General features: G+C 35.1%; 1 protein-coding gene across 1 annotated transcript in view; it reads left to right on the forward strand.

Annotated features, from left to right (window-relative positions):
* The first annotated feature begins 1,419 nt into the window (after positions 1-1,419).
* HFM1 (helicase for meiosis 1) overlaps positions 1,420-16,941 on the forward strand; it is a 38,188-nt gene continuing 22,666 nt past the window's right edge. Inside the window, exons 1-15 of the mRNA XM_027814464.2 lie at positions 1,420-1,487; positions 1,916-2,014; positions 2,402-2,523; positions 3,963-4,284; positions 5,172-5,437; positions 6,968-7,015; positions 8,756-8,826; positions 10,951-11,083; positions 13,315-13,466; positions 13,818-13,895; positions 14,034-14,195; positions 14,639-14,839; positions 14,923-15,011; positions 15,862-15,905; positions 15,990-16,091. Coding sequence (XP_027670265.1) covers positions 1,944-2,014; positions 2,402-2,523; positions 3,963-4,284; positions 5,172-5,437; positions 6,968-7,015; positions 8,756-8,826; positions 10,951-11,083; positions 13,315-13,466; positions 13,818-13,895; positions 14,034-14,195; positions 14,639-14,839; positions 14,923-15,011; positions 15,862-15,905; positions 15,990-16,091 — 1,861 coding nt within the window. The 5' untranslated portion in view covers positions 1,420-1,487; positions 1,916-1,943. The remainder of the gene's footprint in view (positions 1,488-1,915; positions 2,015-2,401; positions 2,524-3,962; positions 4,285-5,171; positions 5,438-6,967; positions 7,016-8,755; positions 8,827-10,950; positions 11,084-13,314; positions 13,467-13,817; positions 13,896-14,033; positions 14,196-14,638; positions 14,840-14,922; positions 15,012-15,861; positions 15,906-15,989; positions 16,092-16,941) is intronic.

Below are 16,941 nucleotides of genomic sequence, written 5' to 3' on the forward strand. Positions count from 1 at the left end.
AATTATTTTTTTCTTCCTTTAAAAGTCTGAGAGACTTTTCAATATTTCTTGGTTGGGGATTTTGAGGGGGACAGCCCACCCAACGGCCAGCAAGCAGGTGGATGAATGCAGGACCACATAAAGGAGTGTTGTGTCATGGTTTTCTGGTCTTTTAGAATAACCATGTCATCTCCTATTGTTATTTACTTTATCAAGCAACTGGACTTAATGGAGCCAGTCAAAGAATAAGTGGCATATAGAAAGCAGGGGCCTGAAGGCCTGGGAGGTTAAACTGTGTATAACAAAGACTGCTCAGGGATGGGAATTGTAAATCCATATTTACTTAAATACAAGTTGCATAATCATAGATTGACAGTTCCTCACCTGAAGTATGGAAACCATTTCATGCTGGTGTGCAGTGTTGGCAGCTCCTTGGAGCTGATGGAGAGGTGGTTATTCAGCTGGATAAGCACTTAACATAGATAATTACTACTTGAATAGTAACAACTTGATAGTACTCCTGACAGATGCTTTCTGCTGCCACACTGATACCCAAAGCTGAGAACTCCTGCTTTGCATTACTGACATTAAAAGCACGTGAAAGCATGATGGCAAAATTAACCAGCTTTGTTATATTTATATATATATATGTTATATATAGTGTGATTTCTAAATTCTAGATTTATTAGTGTGAAGGGAAAAGTGGCAGAACCTGGTGGTGGGGGAGTGGCAGAAATTGGAAGAAGTGGTGTTGTAGACCTACTCTGAGAAGTGGTGTAAAAGGGGCATTGATGGATTTCTTGTTTGAAGTTCTAAAACCTGTCTTTTCACTGTTCACAGACAGTTAGTTTTGATTACATGCTCTATATTCTGCCAGTATTGTGAAATGTTTTCTGTTTTAAATTTGAAACATTTATTTGGAATATTTGAAGTTTTGTAGCTTCTGTGGAAGAAAAATATTTTTAACATTTTTGATTCACAGCTGACTATACAGTAAATAAGTAAACCTGACTCCTATTTGCAAAGCACTCTAAACCATATATTTATTTATTTTTAATGTTACTAATGAGATGCTAGAGAACAAAAGAAGTGTCACCTTTGGTTTATCTCTAGGAAATAAGTTAGCTTTGTTTTGTTATTTTATCACCACATTTGACCTTTATTGAGTTTTATAAACTCTGTTGAAGTTGATTTGGTATTTTGCCATTTGTTTCAGTGTATCTAAGATTTTTGACTCATAAAATCCTTTCTGTGGTATTCTTTTAGTGAGATCTTTGCTTTTTAAAGTTGTCTTTAAGCAAAATTAAGAGCTATGAAACTTACCAACACAACACATAAAGAAAACATGTCTAATGCCTAGATTGGTGCTAAATGGAAAACATTTAAATTAACAGGAGTATTTTTAAAAGTGGTGTATATGATGAATAATTTACATACTGTCTCTGGTCCTGATGTTTCAGAACAAACCTGTTAAAGAGTTGGGTCCATATTCCAGTTACCCAATCCAGGTAAGCAATTTGTATGTAGGTTAAAAAAAAATAAATCTGATTTGCTTGTAAATGAAAGTAATCATTGGGGTTTTTCTAGATACATAGACTGCAGTTGTATAAAAGAATCTTAACATTATTCTTAGAAACTGAATATCCAGCTTTATCTGGATCTTCATTCTTACCCATTTTTTCCCTCTTGATATGATACGGTAACGTAAAGGTTGTTTAAAGTGCTGTCCTATAGGGTTTTTTGATCATAAGTAACAGGAACCAAATTTTATCAGGAAAAGTATTCTCTGTTTGAAGAAGAATTAAGGATGCAGTTAAGAGCTGCAAAAGGAAAAAAATCTAGAAATTAAGTATTGTCACTTATAAGTCCTTTATTGCTTATACAGGTTCAATTCCAGTAATTTCAGTTTCACAGTTCCTTCTGCTGCCTTTTGCAGATTAAGATACTTCACATCTGATCTAAAAATGTTCAACTCTGCAGACATGGTCTTTTCATTGGATAATTTATTTTATGAAAGACCAGATACAAGACAAAGGTAAATCTTTATTGTTAAATATATATATAATTGTTTTTTAAGTTTTTCCACACTCTGAATCATTTTACAGCAGAAATTTTTTAACTCCCTTTTTTATCCACCAATAGAAATGTGGGGCTAGAAATTTCCAGGTTTCTAAGCCATACTTTGAAATGTGTTTGCAAGCACAATGGAGTTTGAATGATGCAGGTGTATCTTAGGGCTATTAGAAATACGTGTTAGCAGAAGTTTTGCCCCTTAAATTTTCTGTGAACACACAAATTAAAAAAATAAGAATACCTTTTAGCAAGAGAAACAGTAGGTTATTTATGATTACTGATTTTGAGCTGGATGTTGTGGAGGGTGCTTAAAGAAGACTTCTACCTTACATTTTTGTGTTTAAAATAGGTATCTAGAAAATGAAGAGCCTAAGATTTGGTCTATTGCACCTGCTCCAGCTATTGCTGAAATTCCAGCTGCAGAGGACTTACAGAGGGAACTGGAAAGAAATACAGCCAACACTCATACGGGTAAAATATTACAGAATAGAATCATTTCAGTTGGAAAAAAACTTTAAGGTCATCAAGTCCAACTGTAAACCTAACACTGCCAAGTCCCACTGAACCATAATATTTGACATTCATTTTGAATGGTTTAACAAATAATTAGCATGACGGATGATTCCTTCTCTCTCTTTTAATGCTGTGAAATATGAAATATTCTAGCTATGCAAATATAGACAAAGCATGTATATTAGTTGAGAGTGATGGTCTTACATATGTTTGGAGTATTAGCAGTCCTCTTTAGGCATATACAGGCTACACAGAGGGCAAGGTAAGAAGTATGATCAAAATTTCAGCTACTCCACATTGTTCCACGAAGAATCATAACACAGTGGGAAGCAGCTGTATGAGCATAATGCAAGACATGGATCTGATGACCTGTCTCTCACCCAAGGACCAGAGAGTTTATATGAACGTAACTTTCTTCTTCCCTTTTGGGGCTTTTTTCAAAATGCTATTCAAGAGGCCAAATTTGAGTCTGGCCATTGATTGCTGCTAAATGGAGCATTCCTTCCACCTAGACATTCAGGATGACCTTAAGGAAATTTATTATAAAGAGTTCGGTTGCTTTATCTCTGCCCACTAGATGTCTGCATTTCTTAGCTGCTGTGCTGATTTATGACTTTTTTTTTCAGGAATTGTATTGTTAAGACAAAAGGGTTTTTTTCTACTTTGTGCAAGAGCAATTCCATTAAGAACTACCCATTCAAATAAGCTTTCTGGTGTTTGTAGAATTAGGACTGTTGGGGTTATGTCACAAACAGGCCATTGTGATTTTAAGTTTCTAAATGGATAAGACTGAAATTAATAGGCTGCAGAATAGAGCTGTTCTGTAATCTTATTGCATTCAATTCCTTATTTCTGGTCTTGCCTTCCTTTTGCTGACAGCAATGTTTGTATGGTCAGCCAGATCAGGACACCCATCCTACTGTGAACTAACCCTGCAAAATGTGATAATTAAGCAAGTTGAATATGAAACCAGCCTGTCACTGACATCATTACAGATTTTGACTGTTAATATCACAGGGTTTATCTCACAGTTGTTTGTAGTAGGAACTTTAAGCTTGGTCACTGTATAATTTTTTTAAACCACAGTCTTTATTTTGGGACAGGGTGAAGAGTTTCTGTCTTACAAACTAGTTTGTAGTTCTGAGGAATAGTTTTGCTCCATTACTTTGTGTAGGAAGCATAGAAGGTGACCCATTTTTTCAAACTTTAAATTGACAACAGATGCATTGCATTCATCAGCATGAGTCATACACTGAAGTTCTTGCAATAAGATGGAGATATCAGCTCATATAATATATGTGAATTGGGCTTATTCAGTGTGGAAGATCTTTAATAAAACTACTAATAATAGGAATATGAATATTAGTATAAATTATAATAAACTGATGTTTTTCTAGGAGGGAGAAAGCACCAGAAGTTTATACAACAATGTAAGAGTAACAGTGAGGAAGTAAATGAGAAATCACCAGCACCTGCTCATTTTGGCATAGCCTCTGAAAAAGAAGTGCTCCAATTAAGTTTAGGAGAAAGAGAGAAAATTAGTTTTCAGCATGAAAGTCTGAACATGGTTTCATCGTTTCTCTCTCCTGATGAAGATAAATCTAAAACAAGAATAAGGGTTTCTCAGCATCCTGGTGCAAATTTTTCACAAAACAAAATATTAAGTAATTTTCCAGAAAACAGTGATGATGAGAGTGTGCATTCCACATTAAGAAAAAGGTACATGTCTAGTCAAATGTGATAATTTATCAAGAATTATATTACTATCATTATTATTATTTATATATTATTATAAATTATCATTATGTATAATTATTATACAATTATTATATGTACAACATTATATATTATTGCTATTATCAGAATCATATTATTATTTTAGCTATACATTAGATACATTTGTTAAAGGCAGTTTTGGATCCTTCAGTTGAAGGTACTTTAACAGGGCTTCAGATGCTAAGTCTTTTCAATGTAAGCAAAAAAGATGTTTCTTTTTGGCAATATTTTAGTGCTGTAATTAAATGTGTCCTAAGTTCAGCCTCTTTTATGAGAAAAGTAAGGATGAGGTTTGTTGCTTTAATTTTGAAGAAATTGTTAGGTAACAAAGGTTTTTCAAAATACTGTTTTGAGTTCTTAAACCACATGGTAACAAGCAAGAAGGCTAAGATCATTTGCTCTTCAGAGCAGAGGTCAGCCAGCCAGGAATACCTTGAGCAGTTCACAGCTTGATTTCAGCGCTGCCTGGGATGAGAGGTTTTAAAGATCAACTCCTCTTCTATGCCCAACTCTTCTCATTCTTCAGAACCTCTGTTTCTCTACTGATTTTAGTTATGCAGAGATTGACAGTTAATCTGCTGTTGGGATTCAGAGCCCGCCTAGACAGGCAGTTTATTCTTTCAGGTTCTTCCTGGAATGAAAGTGAAGTTAAAATGTATCTTGAAAGGAGTTCTTCACCTAGAAGAGTGTCAGCTCAAATGACATTAGATACTTTTCTTATGATTGTATCTTACTAGTTGTGCTTATAATATAAGCATACCTATTTTTCAAATATTAGAGAAACTGTGTAACACTGCAACAAATTAATGGAAGTCCTGGATCTTTTGCAGCTTATTTAAAATGTCTGGTTGTATGTACAAAAATACAGAATTTAAAGATCGTTCTATTGATGTGAAAGAAATTGATACTTACTTACATACAAGTGAAGGCATGGAAAAAGCGAGGCAAGAAGGGTTATGGAGAAATAATCATCATGCTCCAATAACTAAGGATTCAGATTTTACTCTGCATAGGCTAAATGATGGGGACATTGCATCTCAAAATGGAATTAAAATGAAATCATTTTCTAATGCTTCAGAGATTCTGGATATGACAGGTAATTATTATTACTCTATTTCAAGAAAAATAGCCCACTGTCTGTCTTTTGTATATCATAAAAATTGATATCCATGATCTGAGGTAGAGTGAGGAACATTTTCCCACCCGCTCAAGGTGAGATAATTTGCTAAACCTGATAGAAGATATTGCCATTCTGTGAAACTTAATTGCACTGTTGTTTAGTATGAGCTGGGTAAACAGTTTATGAAGAAGAGTCACATTTTCAAAAGTGCAAAGTCTTGTAAACCTTTTTTAAAATGTCACTTCAAATCAGTCCCCTAAACAATTTGAGAAAGAGCAGCCTTGTCTCTTCATGTGGTAAGTAGTCTTGTCTTCATTTGAAACCAGAAATTGAAAATATGATTTGTGATTTGTGATGTGGCTCATACATCTGTAGAAATAGATTTTAAATAGGAAAATGCTGAAAAATGGAGGAAAGTGGTGAGAATTTTGATGAATGATAAAATACTTGTTTTAGAAATTATTTTTTGTTTTTAATAGTTTTTGGACACGTGGTTTATTTCTAGATTTAAGCTTTATGGGACAGGGACTCGTTGCATCTGTGGAATGTGCCTTCTGTACCTGGCTAACTGGCACAGAAACATGGAACAGAAAAATAGTTCTAGCAGAAAATTGTAAGGCAGAGCTGTGGCTTAGGATGGGATTTGAAGGCTGGTCAGGAATGAAAACATGATTCCTGTATGATTAGCTTCTGAGCAACAGTGACTACATTTGTGGATGAGGGAAGAGCAGTGGATGTCACTTACTCTGCCTTCAGCAAGGCTTTTCATGGAATCATAGAATGGTTGAGAAACAGTGTCTTCCATAACACTCTTTTATCCAGTGTAGGACATTAGGAATGGATGGACAACTGCATGGGTAGAAAAATGATCGGATGGTTAGGCTCAGAGAGTGGTGGTTGTTAATGGGTCACACTCTGCCCACATGCCTGCCACAAATGGAGTACTGCACGGGGATCCTGGAGGAGGGGGCTGCCAGGGTTCACATGAAATTCAGCAGGAATTAATGCAAGGTCCTGCCCCAGGGAAGGAGGAACCCCTGGGGTTCCCCTGGGCTGGACTGACTGGGGGCAGCTCTGCAGAAGTGCCTGGGGTCTGGTGAACAGCTCTCTGAACGTGAGCAAGCAGTGTGTCCCAGCAGCAATGAAGGCTGACACCATCCTGGGCTTTGTTGACAGCCAGGAAGTTGAGGGAAGTGATTATCCCCTTCTTGGCACTTTGGAGACCACTTCTAGATACTACATCGAGTGGTACTGTACCAGAGGCTCAAAGCAAGACATATTTAAACTGGAGTGAGTTCAGCAAAGGGCCACCAAGATGGTCCTTTCAAATTATGAGCTTGTGACCTCCCTGTCCTAGCCTGTCAGCTCCTTCTATATCACCTGGACTTTGCTATAGCCTTGCAGCTTCCCCACAGAACACATAGCTTGGGGTCAGGAACATATTTTTTATGGTGATTGGTTGAAAACATACCTGGTTTTATAAATTTACTACTTTTATTTCTTTAGGAACTACAGGAAGAAAACTGGAAATTTTGAGGAGTGTTACAGAAATACGTATCCTTGTATTTGCTGTGTCTGATTTACTGATTTTATTACAATACTTTCACATTTACAAAATTACAACACTTAATTTGTAGCCATAGGTACTCATGCATTTTGCTGTAGTAGTTTTGATTTATAACGTAATGCTGGGAATCAAATGACAAATAGGTGTTTACCCTTTGGACGTCCAAAGCTAAAATGAAAATGGGACAACTAATAGATAATTCATTGCTAAGCAAATGTATTCTTATTTCAAACATTCAAATTCTCAAAACTATTTTTAAAATGTGAAGTTTTTAGTTTGCATAATAGATATTTCAGGCAAGATTTTATGTGCAAACACACACATATTCTTATACACCTTAAATGAAGGAAAAGTGAATTATTATTTAGTCTTATTAGGAAAACTGAGTATTACTTTTTGTCCCATTTTCTCGGGAGAAAATAAACTTCACATATTCCTTATAGGTCTATATTTAGTGTATACAGTGTATTTCCATTCTTTAAGCAGATTTTACAATAATTTTCCTTCTTCTTGGCTCTGCCTTGAATCCATAACAAAATTAACATAACATCTATTTCTGTCAATATTAATATTTTTTTTGCTTTTTGTACACTGTCTTTTCAATATTTTGTTTCTAGTAACCTCTCAAATGGTAGGTTAAATATCAGGAAGAGGAAATGCCTAAATTTAGGCAACTTAAATTAATGTGAATAGCTTTAAGACGTGTAATACTTTCCAAAATGAGTAATAACTCAGTTGTTCTGAATTTGCCAATTACAGATGGTCTTCTGCATTTTGAAAATAGATTATTTATTTGGAGAGGGAATTCTAGAGAAGTTTTTTTTTTAACAATCCATATTTTCTTTAGTCTAATATTACTTGCTTATCTTTACTCATATTTTAGTGTTTATGTGTAACTACTTCTCTTTCTTGTTTTACTCCTTTTTCTTTTTCTCTTTATTTAGTCTGTTAATGTAACATCAGTCTGAGGCCTCAGCAGTTCACTGTACTTGTTACTGTTATGCCTGACCGTGTGTACCGCCTCAGCCTGATCAGGTGGTTACAGTTAGTCTGCTTGTGTGGCTTCAGTGCAAGTCCAGACAAGTTTCAACTCACTCGTTTGGATTTGTAATGTAACAATATTCTCTTTTCCTCTTACCTGTATTTTAGATAAGAATATTGTTGCCTGAAGAATACACAATATTAGCAATTGAAAATATTTTTAAAACCACTGTCAGCACTAATAGATTTTAGGTGAATTTCTTTGCTGTTGTTATGACTGGCCATACAATATTATGCTATTTAGGTTGTGTTATAATACAAATATAATGTGACCATTGACACTTTAGATATGCTAACAGCAGTGCTCTGCTTGCTCTTGTATCTGCTTTACAGTATAGAATAAAGCTTTTGTCCCTTGCAGTTTCGCATTTCATAATTGTATGCCATTCCATGAAGCCTGTGCCAGGGATGAGATTCTTGATTATTGGTGTAATCCTAAGACCTCTTAAATAGGTAGTGGGTTTTTTTTGTGAAGTGGAATATATGTCACACCAAGAATCTAAATAAAGCTACTAAATCATTGAATAGGTTACTTTTTGATAATTTTTTACAAGCCTGTATCAGTAAAAGATTGTTGCATATGTTTTAAGTTTGCATTTAAATTACAAGAAAGAGATGCACTTAAATTTCTAAAATAAATTTTATAATTTTCACTCAATTGTTTTACTTTCCTTAATGCTATCAAGCAACCCAATTTAGAAGTATCTTTAAGGAGTTCCCATATTTTAACTATGCACAGTCTAAAGCTTTGGATGATGTAAGTATGAAACATTAGCTACAGCTGCAAGTAATACTTTGTAGACAAATTTAAATGGTACCTTGAGATTCAGAACTAAAAAGGGGTTAGAAAACTAGTATATCTAGAACCTCTGCCTGGAATAGTTGAGCAGGGTTGAACTTACCTTAAGGAGGAGAGACCTGAAGAACTTGTAAAAATGTTTTTCTTGTGTTTAGTACTTTTGTGTGGAGATATGAATTGCAGGTGTATTTATGTGTACAGATTAGTAATATTTTTTTAAGAAAACCAGAACTTTAGAGAATATTGTCCTTTTGGAGAAGGTATACTTGCCTATGCCCTTTTTATCAGCTATCTCTTTCTTTAAAAACTGAAACTTACTTTGAAAGCAACCAGTTTAGGAAGATTGTATTACAGGTTCTGCTGCAGAGAGGAGATACAGGTTCCATCAGACTTCCAACACAGCATTTGAAATTTTTATTGAGCTCTAGGGGAAATCCCAGTGTCATTCACAAACATTTCTAAGCATGTTTTTTAAGCTACTTCTGATGTTGCAAATGTTTTTGTTTGAATTTCTTCTCTTTATAAAACATTATTCAGGAGATATTTTAAGAATGGTGTTTATATGAGCAGAATAATCTAATATTTAAATTATATGGGGAGCTGTATGTTTGCTTTTTTCCCTTACTTTTTTAGTTTTATGCATAGATTTGGTGTATTATTACTTCCAAACTGGTGTTTATTTTCTGATGATTACATCATATTGGCCTGTAAAATAATCTTATGTGACGCTTTGCTCCTAGACTAATGGAAAACCACAGCTGTAAGCAAGATTTACTTGCATGAAAGTTGCAAAAACAGGGTTCTGAAGGCAATAGTTTTTAAAAAAAATGTTTTTGAATTATTCATGTATTCACATTCCTTAATTCCTGGTACCTTACAAACCTTATGTGTTTGTAAGGTACCAGGAAGGACAAGGTTTGCTTATCACTCATGTATAAGACATGACATGTTGTTGAATATTAAGAGAAATCAGCATATTAAAAAGATAATGGTCTTGTGCATTTTTTTTTATTGGTTAAGCTTGCAAAATTAAACTTGGTAGTAAGTCTCTTGATTCTAAGAAATGAGTTGTAAGCATTTGACTTTGTAGAACTTCCCTGGTTGAATCACAGTGAATGTTGCAAAGGATTATTTAACAAAAATCAGGGAAAATTTTGTATTCCATGCAGCATTCATCTTTCACTGATGTTTTGTGAGCATTGGAAAACTCAGAATGGTAGGTGAAGAACATGGGTAATTTCTGCAACTGTTCAGCAGTACTGTCAGTGTCAGTCATTGCTATAGTTAGTTATAAATCAAGTACTAGATAATTCCTGTTCATCCTTGTGAGCTCCTAGCAGTTATAGAATAGTTTTAAAGCATTAAGAGCTAGAAGGAAAGAAAAAAAGAATGAGAATAGTAGAATCCATGAGGAGTTGGGAGGGAAGGAAGGAGGTGAGGCTGCACAGAGCATGCTGCATGGAGGGAGAGTTGGTAGCACTACGGAGAAGAAGGAGGGCAGAGTCAACCTGGTCAGAGGGAAATGAGGGAACCTGACATGGACATACCTCACTTCTGAGATGGTGGAGGAAGGAAGGAAGGAAGCATAGTCATACAAAACCTACTTTTGTCATTATTGAAAATATTCTATTAAACTTAGATATTTTCAACAATGGTGGAATTTTAAATGCTGATTGAATTACAGAAGGAAAACCAATTGCACTTTGAATATGAGCACAAAATACCTTTTTCTCATGAGCCTATGTTCAGTTGCAGTTGGACATTGGCAGTGATTCTGTATTATTGTCATCTAAGGCTAGGTAACTGATTCTTTTGCTTGCAGAATGGTAGACTTCATTACGTAATAACTTTAGATGTACATTCTCTCATTTACATTTCTGTGGCAGATGTGTAGCAGAGGATATTCTTTCTCTTGCTGTAACTTAAAAGTTCACATGCAATACAAAAATTTTTAGATAATTACTTACATCAATGTAATAGTAATTTCCTTGTGTTGTTTTCCTCTAGATAACGCTTTTGGAATATATGAATAGGTACAATGGATAGCAGTGTTATATTTACTACTTTGCAATTCTTTCCTAGCTTCTTTATACAGATAGGAATTTTGTGATTTGTGCTCCGACTGGCTCTGGAAAAACTGTAATGTTTGAGCTAGCTATTACCAGATTACTCATGGGAGCCCCACTGCCTTGGTTTAACATTAAAGTTGTTTACAGTAAGTATTATGCAACTTCAAACATTTTGGTGACAGCAGTATAAAATATTCTGTAAATATGGAGATCTGGAATGAGTGATTTAATAATATTGAAATTAAATATGTTAAGAAATTGTGACCTACCTCATTCTTTTAGAAGTTGTTTCTTTTAGGGTTTGTTTATTCATGATACCATTGTAACTATGTTTGGTATTTAACAGCACTGTGTAATTGAGTGTTCAGCATTACCTATACAAGTAAAAATTTTAAAAATCTTGTCAAGAGCTTGTCCTCTAAGAAGACATGAAAAGGAAGAAGAAAGCAAAGGAAACTAAAACAAATTCTTAGTGGCAGCGCCAGAAATCTTGCAGTATCTTTTGCATGCCTATCTGTTGCTCTGACATGAGGATCAAATTTTCCACTAACCTGGTAGTTTTATGCTGTTACATTCTGTCTACTAGTTCAGAGGCAACAGAACTGTGATCTTTGTAAGTTTAATTGATCTGTATAGGTACTAATGAAAATACTTGAAGATAGTCACAACAATTATACTTTTTCTTTCCTTCTTGGAGAAATGAGTTCATATCATGTAAATCAGATTAAATTTTTTCCCAGTTTTTATTAATTCATGCTGTGATTTATTTGTCAGTCTTACTATTAATGATTGATCTTTACATATACAAAAGTTTCAGCCTAATTATTTTTTCTATTTTTTAATTCCAAAGTGTTCAAATTCTTACAATAAAGCTAGTGTTGATTTAGCGTTTACTGTATATTGTAAACAGATTTTTATGAACAGGCATGTATTATAATTTCTATGTCAGTGGATTGAGGTGGAGCATTTCAGTGTACTGTAATGTTTTTGTTTGCATTGGTAGAATTGATACAAATTGGCTGGTTGAAACGTTCAGTCAGGAAGCAGTTATTAGATCTGCTGACTTTTCCAGGTTCAACAGCGATGGAGGAGACATGTCAGTTTTCTGCATGTCAGAACAGAGGTGTCAGTCAGATTATGTACTGTTGGAGTGTGATCTGGTATCTGATTTATCAGTGGTCCAATGTATGTGAATTAGTTTGCAGTAGTAGTGTACATCAGAGTTGTTTCCCATAGCTTTAACAGAAGCTAAGGATTGGTGACAAGTTCTGGGAGCAACCACTAGCTTCTTGCATTCTTGCATAGCAAAAGATAATTACTTTTGCAATTTTGTGAGTTACTTGCTGGTAGCTTAATCAGTTTTCTGGAGCAGTGATTTCCCCTGCTTTATAGGCCACTGATACGCTTATGAGATTTTTATACCTCTTCCAGAAATAGAAACTGGTTCTTTAAAACCCTTCATCTTACAGATCACTTGTCAGCTGATATGCAGAAATGGTTTGTATTCCAGTGGCTCTAACTAGTCTAGAATGTAATCACTGTCAAGATCTATTTTATTAGTACTGCTTTTGGATCATGTGTAGATCACTTCTTTCACTTAAATCACTGCATTCTCCTCATAGATTACCTATCCAATATAGACTTACATGTGTTGCTACTATCAGTCTTTGTAAAGAATTACTTCTGATTTCTAGGAATCAACCTCCATCTGCAAAAGTATAGTATATATCCTCAGGGAGGAAAAAAAAATAAGAAACAGATTGTTTTGGGAGTCTGTTTATGAGGACCAGCATCAGAAATGCTACCTGCTGCATTAGCTGCTACCTGCTGTTCGCTGCTTGTTATGACCCTGACTACACTTAACTATACATTTGGTTTAGATAGATTTTTATTTCTTCTGGCATTCTGTTTCCTGCATGTGGATGGTTTTTCATTTATAACCCTTTTTTCTCTGAATACAGAGTGCTCAAATAATTCAGAACTGGAAAAAGGTATGATATTCCATTAGAAAAGATGTATTTCCTGTCGTTTATTCTGTCCGTGAGAAAACCTTTGATAGCTGAATGATTGTTTCCATGTGGGATTGAGGAAAAAATCAGGATTAAGAGAGGGCATAAATAACCCCAATTAAAGGGTTCTGCTTCTGATTGCTGATAGGGAAGAACAGGGACCCAAAGCTCAACATGGATCTGTGCACGTGGAATAGGATAATAAGGATGATAATATCTGTTACAAATTTTATGCTTTGGGGTGCAAAGCTGAAAATTAGGGAAATTAAATCCAGGAAGACATCTTAAAAATGTATGCAGTTAGCATCTTTAGCAAAACAGTTGAAGATTTGGTTTACCTGATATAACTCTGTTTTTTGTATTTTTAGTGGCTCCAATAAAAGCTCTATGCAGTCAGCGTTTTGATGATTGGAAAGAAAAATTTGGACCTATAGGACTCAGCTGCAAGGAAATAACAGGAGATACAATGATGGATGATTTATTTGAAATACATCACGCTCACATTATTATCACTACACCTGTAGGTTTCAATCACAATTCTTACAGAAACCTAGAATAAGCAGACATTAGCAGTCTGCTAATTGTATGCTACTAGGACTGCTCCTTTTTTTGCTAATAAGTAGTAATTTTATGATCGCTATGCTTGCCTGCACACTGCTATGCATACTATTAGGCCACATAAAGAACAGTTAGTAATATAACAATGTGCCAGATGAAACATACATGGCATTGGCTTGAATTAATTTAACTTATTTTGCTTAAAGTTTTATTAAAGTTTAGGCATGTCTGCTTGTTCCGTACTTCTGGCATATGTTGGCCTTTAAAATATCTTTCGCTTTCTGTTGTTTTATTGTGGTGGTTTTTCTCCCAGGAAAAATGGGATAGCATGACTAGAAGATGGAGAGACAACTCTATAGTCCAGCTTGTACGACTGTTTCTCATTGATGAGGTAAGAAAATTAATATTTTATACGTACAGGTTTTGTTCTTGAAGATAAAAGGAAACTTAAAAAATATAACATTCATTTAACACATGTATAGATTGTAACTGGAGAAATATTTAGCAAATCTTTTAAAATTCCTAATAGGTGCACGTTATAAAGGATGAAAGTCGTGGTGCAACGTTAGAAGTTGTAGTCAGTCGGATGAAGACTCTTCAGTCTTCTCTTTGTCATCTTATAGAGAAACATGACACTATTCCTCCCTTGAGATTTGTAGCAGTTTCTGCAACAATCCCAAACGCTGAAGATGTAAGAGTTACATTTTAACTGTATTTTAATCAATGTAGTTGTATTTTATACAATTTACCTGGAGTTACAAATTTAGGTTGATAACAAAATTGGCATTTTTAAGCTGTCAGCTGGAGACGGCTGTGAGGTTGATGTTCATATAACAAAGGACCTACAACCATATGGAGCTATCAACCAAGTGTGGACATGATTCAGTTTTAGACTTCTGTCTGTGGTATTTGTCTCAAAGTACAAATCACAACAGACTTGAGATTTCAGTCTGAATGATATTGGTCCTGTAGAAAGCAGAACTTCACCTGTGATTTTAATGATAAAAGCAATGTCAAATATGTTAATAGTTTACATGTGACAAAAGCTAACTTATTATTTTGTGATGCAGTTAGAACAGAGCATGATTAAAAGCAGAAAATTGTCATTTCTATTCCATTTCTTCTTTTTTAAAGATTGCAGAATGGCTTTCAGATACCAAGATGCCTGCTGTATGTCTGAAAATAGATGAGGATCAACGACCAGTGAAGCTACGCAAAATTGTTCTTGGCTTTCCTTGCAGTGACAATCAGACAGAATTCAAATTTGACTTAACTCTTAACTACAAGATAGCTAGTATTATACAAGCCTACTCGGAACAAAAACCAGCACTTGTGGTACCACAGCTTTTTTTAATCACATTTGAAGTTCTTTCTTTCTTAAGAGTGTTGATTAAAAAAAATAAAATCTTTTCTTACAGTTTTGTGCCACAAGAAAAGGAGTACAGCAGGCCGCTTCTGTTCTTGCAAAAGATGCTAAATTTCTACTGAGTATAGAACAGAAACAAAGGTATTTTTACATCCAAGTTGTTCTAGCAGAGGAGTGTCTGCAACAAAGTCATCATCATAGTTAACATTCTTTTTGGTAAACTGGTTCTGCTTTTGAGAAGCTTTATTTACTTCTCAGATTTTTAGGGTACTTTTCACAAGCATAAGTTGTTTCTAAAAGCTGCTTTCTAAACATACAAATGTTTATTCCTATGGTCCTATAAGGCCTTATAGTGTAAAGATTAAGCATATGAGTAGTTGAATTGGATGTGGTCTTACTAGTGTTTTAAGTTAAGCCATTAGAAGTCTTTGCATTATCAGATACCTTTAATAAATACAGCCCTAACCCATGTTAATTATAATTTACTTCAGGGTTGCCCAGTCATGGCAGCTGCAGAAGCTATTTCCTGATTTTGGACCTCAAACACAGTCTTTGCCTTATGTGAACAACCTGTCTAGATTTTAGGTCCTGACATGGAAAGATGACTGGGCTGGAAAGGCTGCAACAGCTACCCCAGAGAGTCAGTTTGTTCCCTTTGTGAAGATGGGAAAGGTGATGGTTGAAAATATCCAAAGAATATATATTTTTAAAATTATTTTACAACTATGTCCTTTTGATAGTCTAACACATAGTTGAAAACTAAGAACATCCTTAAAAATCACAAATACAGTAGAACGATGGGAAAGTGTGTAAAAAATGTACATGTCAAGGCATGCATCTTACAATCTTTCCTGAGGTAATTGTGTATCTAGTTTCCCATGAAGCTTTGTTTTCGCATTTTAAAAACATACTTGCATTTTTTTATATTCCACTTACATTAGTGAATCTGTTTTGTGATTTTGAAGTTTTGGGGTTTTTTTGTGTTGCACAGATTACAGAAGTCTGCAAATGCATTGAAAGATTCCAGACTGAGAGGTAAATATAACATCTCTGCTCTGTGAGTGAATACATGCTTGAGTAAACCTAGTCAAGTGATGAATGTAATTATTTCGTTATCAGATCTTTTAATGTATGGTGTGGCTTATCATCATGCGGGTATGGAGATATCTGACAGAAAAATAATTGAAGGAGCTTTTACTGTAGGAGACTTACCAGTACTTTGTAAGTAAATTCAACTTTGAAAGTTAGAATGTTGTTGACATATGCTGAAAAGACTGCAGTTTCAAAGTGGTAATATTCTATGATTCTATAGTTTGTTTAACCTTTGGAATTACTTTGTGAAATCCAGATGAAGATGTGTTTGTGTTTCACATGCACTTTTACCCTGTGAGTGTACTTACACACTATTACTAAAGACCATAGAACTTCTTTTCAGCATATGTGGAGGTCATAATCCCTCATATGTCTGTACAGGTCTGGCCACATCCATTTCCTTTTCATACCTCTGAGCCATCCTGTTGAGGTGGAACTCTTCTAGTGTGTCTTTCCTCAGAGTTCACGTGACGTTTTCTTTGTTTGTGTGCTTTGCAGCAGGGCTTCTTAGATGGGTGGAATATTATTTTCAAACTCCCATGCAAGGTGTTTTGACTGATGGGGAGGTTCCTAAGAAGTATTTCATTTTGTGTTACCTGAAATGAGAAAGTGTCTGAGACATAATGGGCTCATCTCATCCAGGCTTTCTTTTTCTGTAAAAAGATTCAGACCCTATGGGGAGAATTGTTTGTGTGATTCGTGTACAGCACTGAAAGATTAATGGATTTTTTGTCTTTCCTGTATAGTGGTTGTGGCTCACTGTGAAAACTTAAGGTAGATACCCTTACTGTGTTCTGGTAACCTTGCTAGACTCACAGGGTCCGTGGTATTAAAAAGTCTGTGCATCCCTGCAATCTACTGTACTTTGGCTGCATGGTGCACTGTGAACAGCTTTGCCAACTGCAGTGCCTTTTCTGAAATCTCGGGAGACTGTGGTTCTTTGCAAAAATAACTTTGAGACCCTGTGCCACAGCTGAAC

Source organism: Falco cherrug, chromosome 12 (assembly GCF_023634085.1).
Source record: "Falco cherrug isolate bFalChe1 chromosome 12, bFalChe1.pri, whole genome shotgun sequence".
Classification (NCBI taxonomy): domain Eukaryota; kingdom Metazoa; phylum Chordata; class Aves; order Falconiformes; family Falconidae; genus Falco; species Falco cherrug.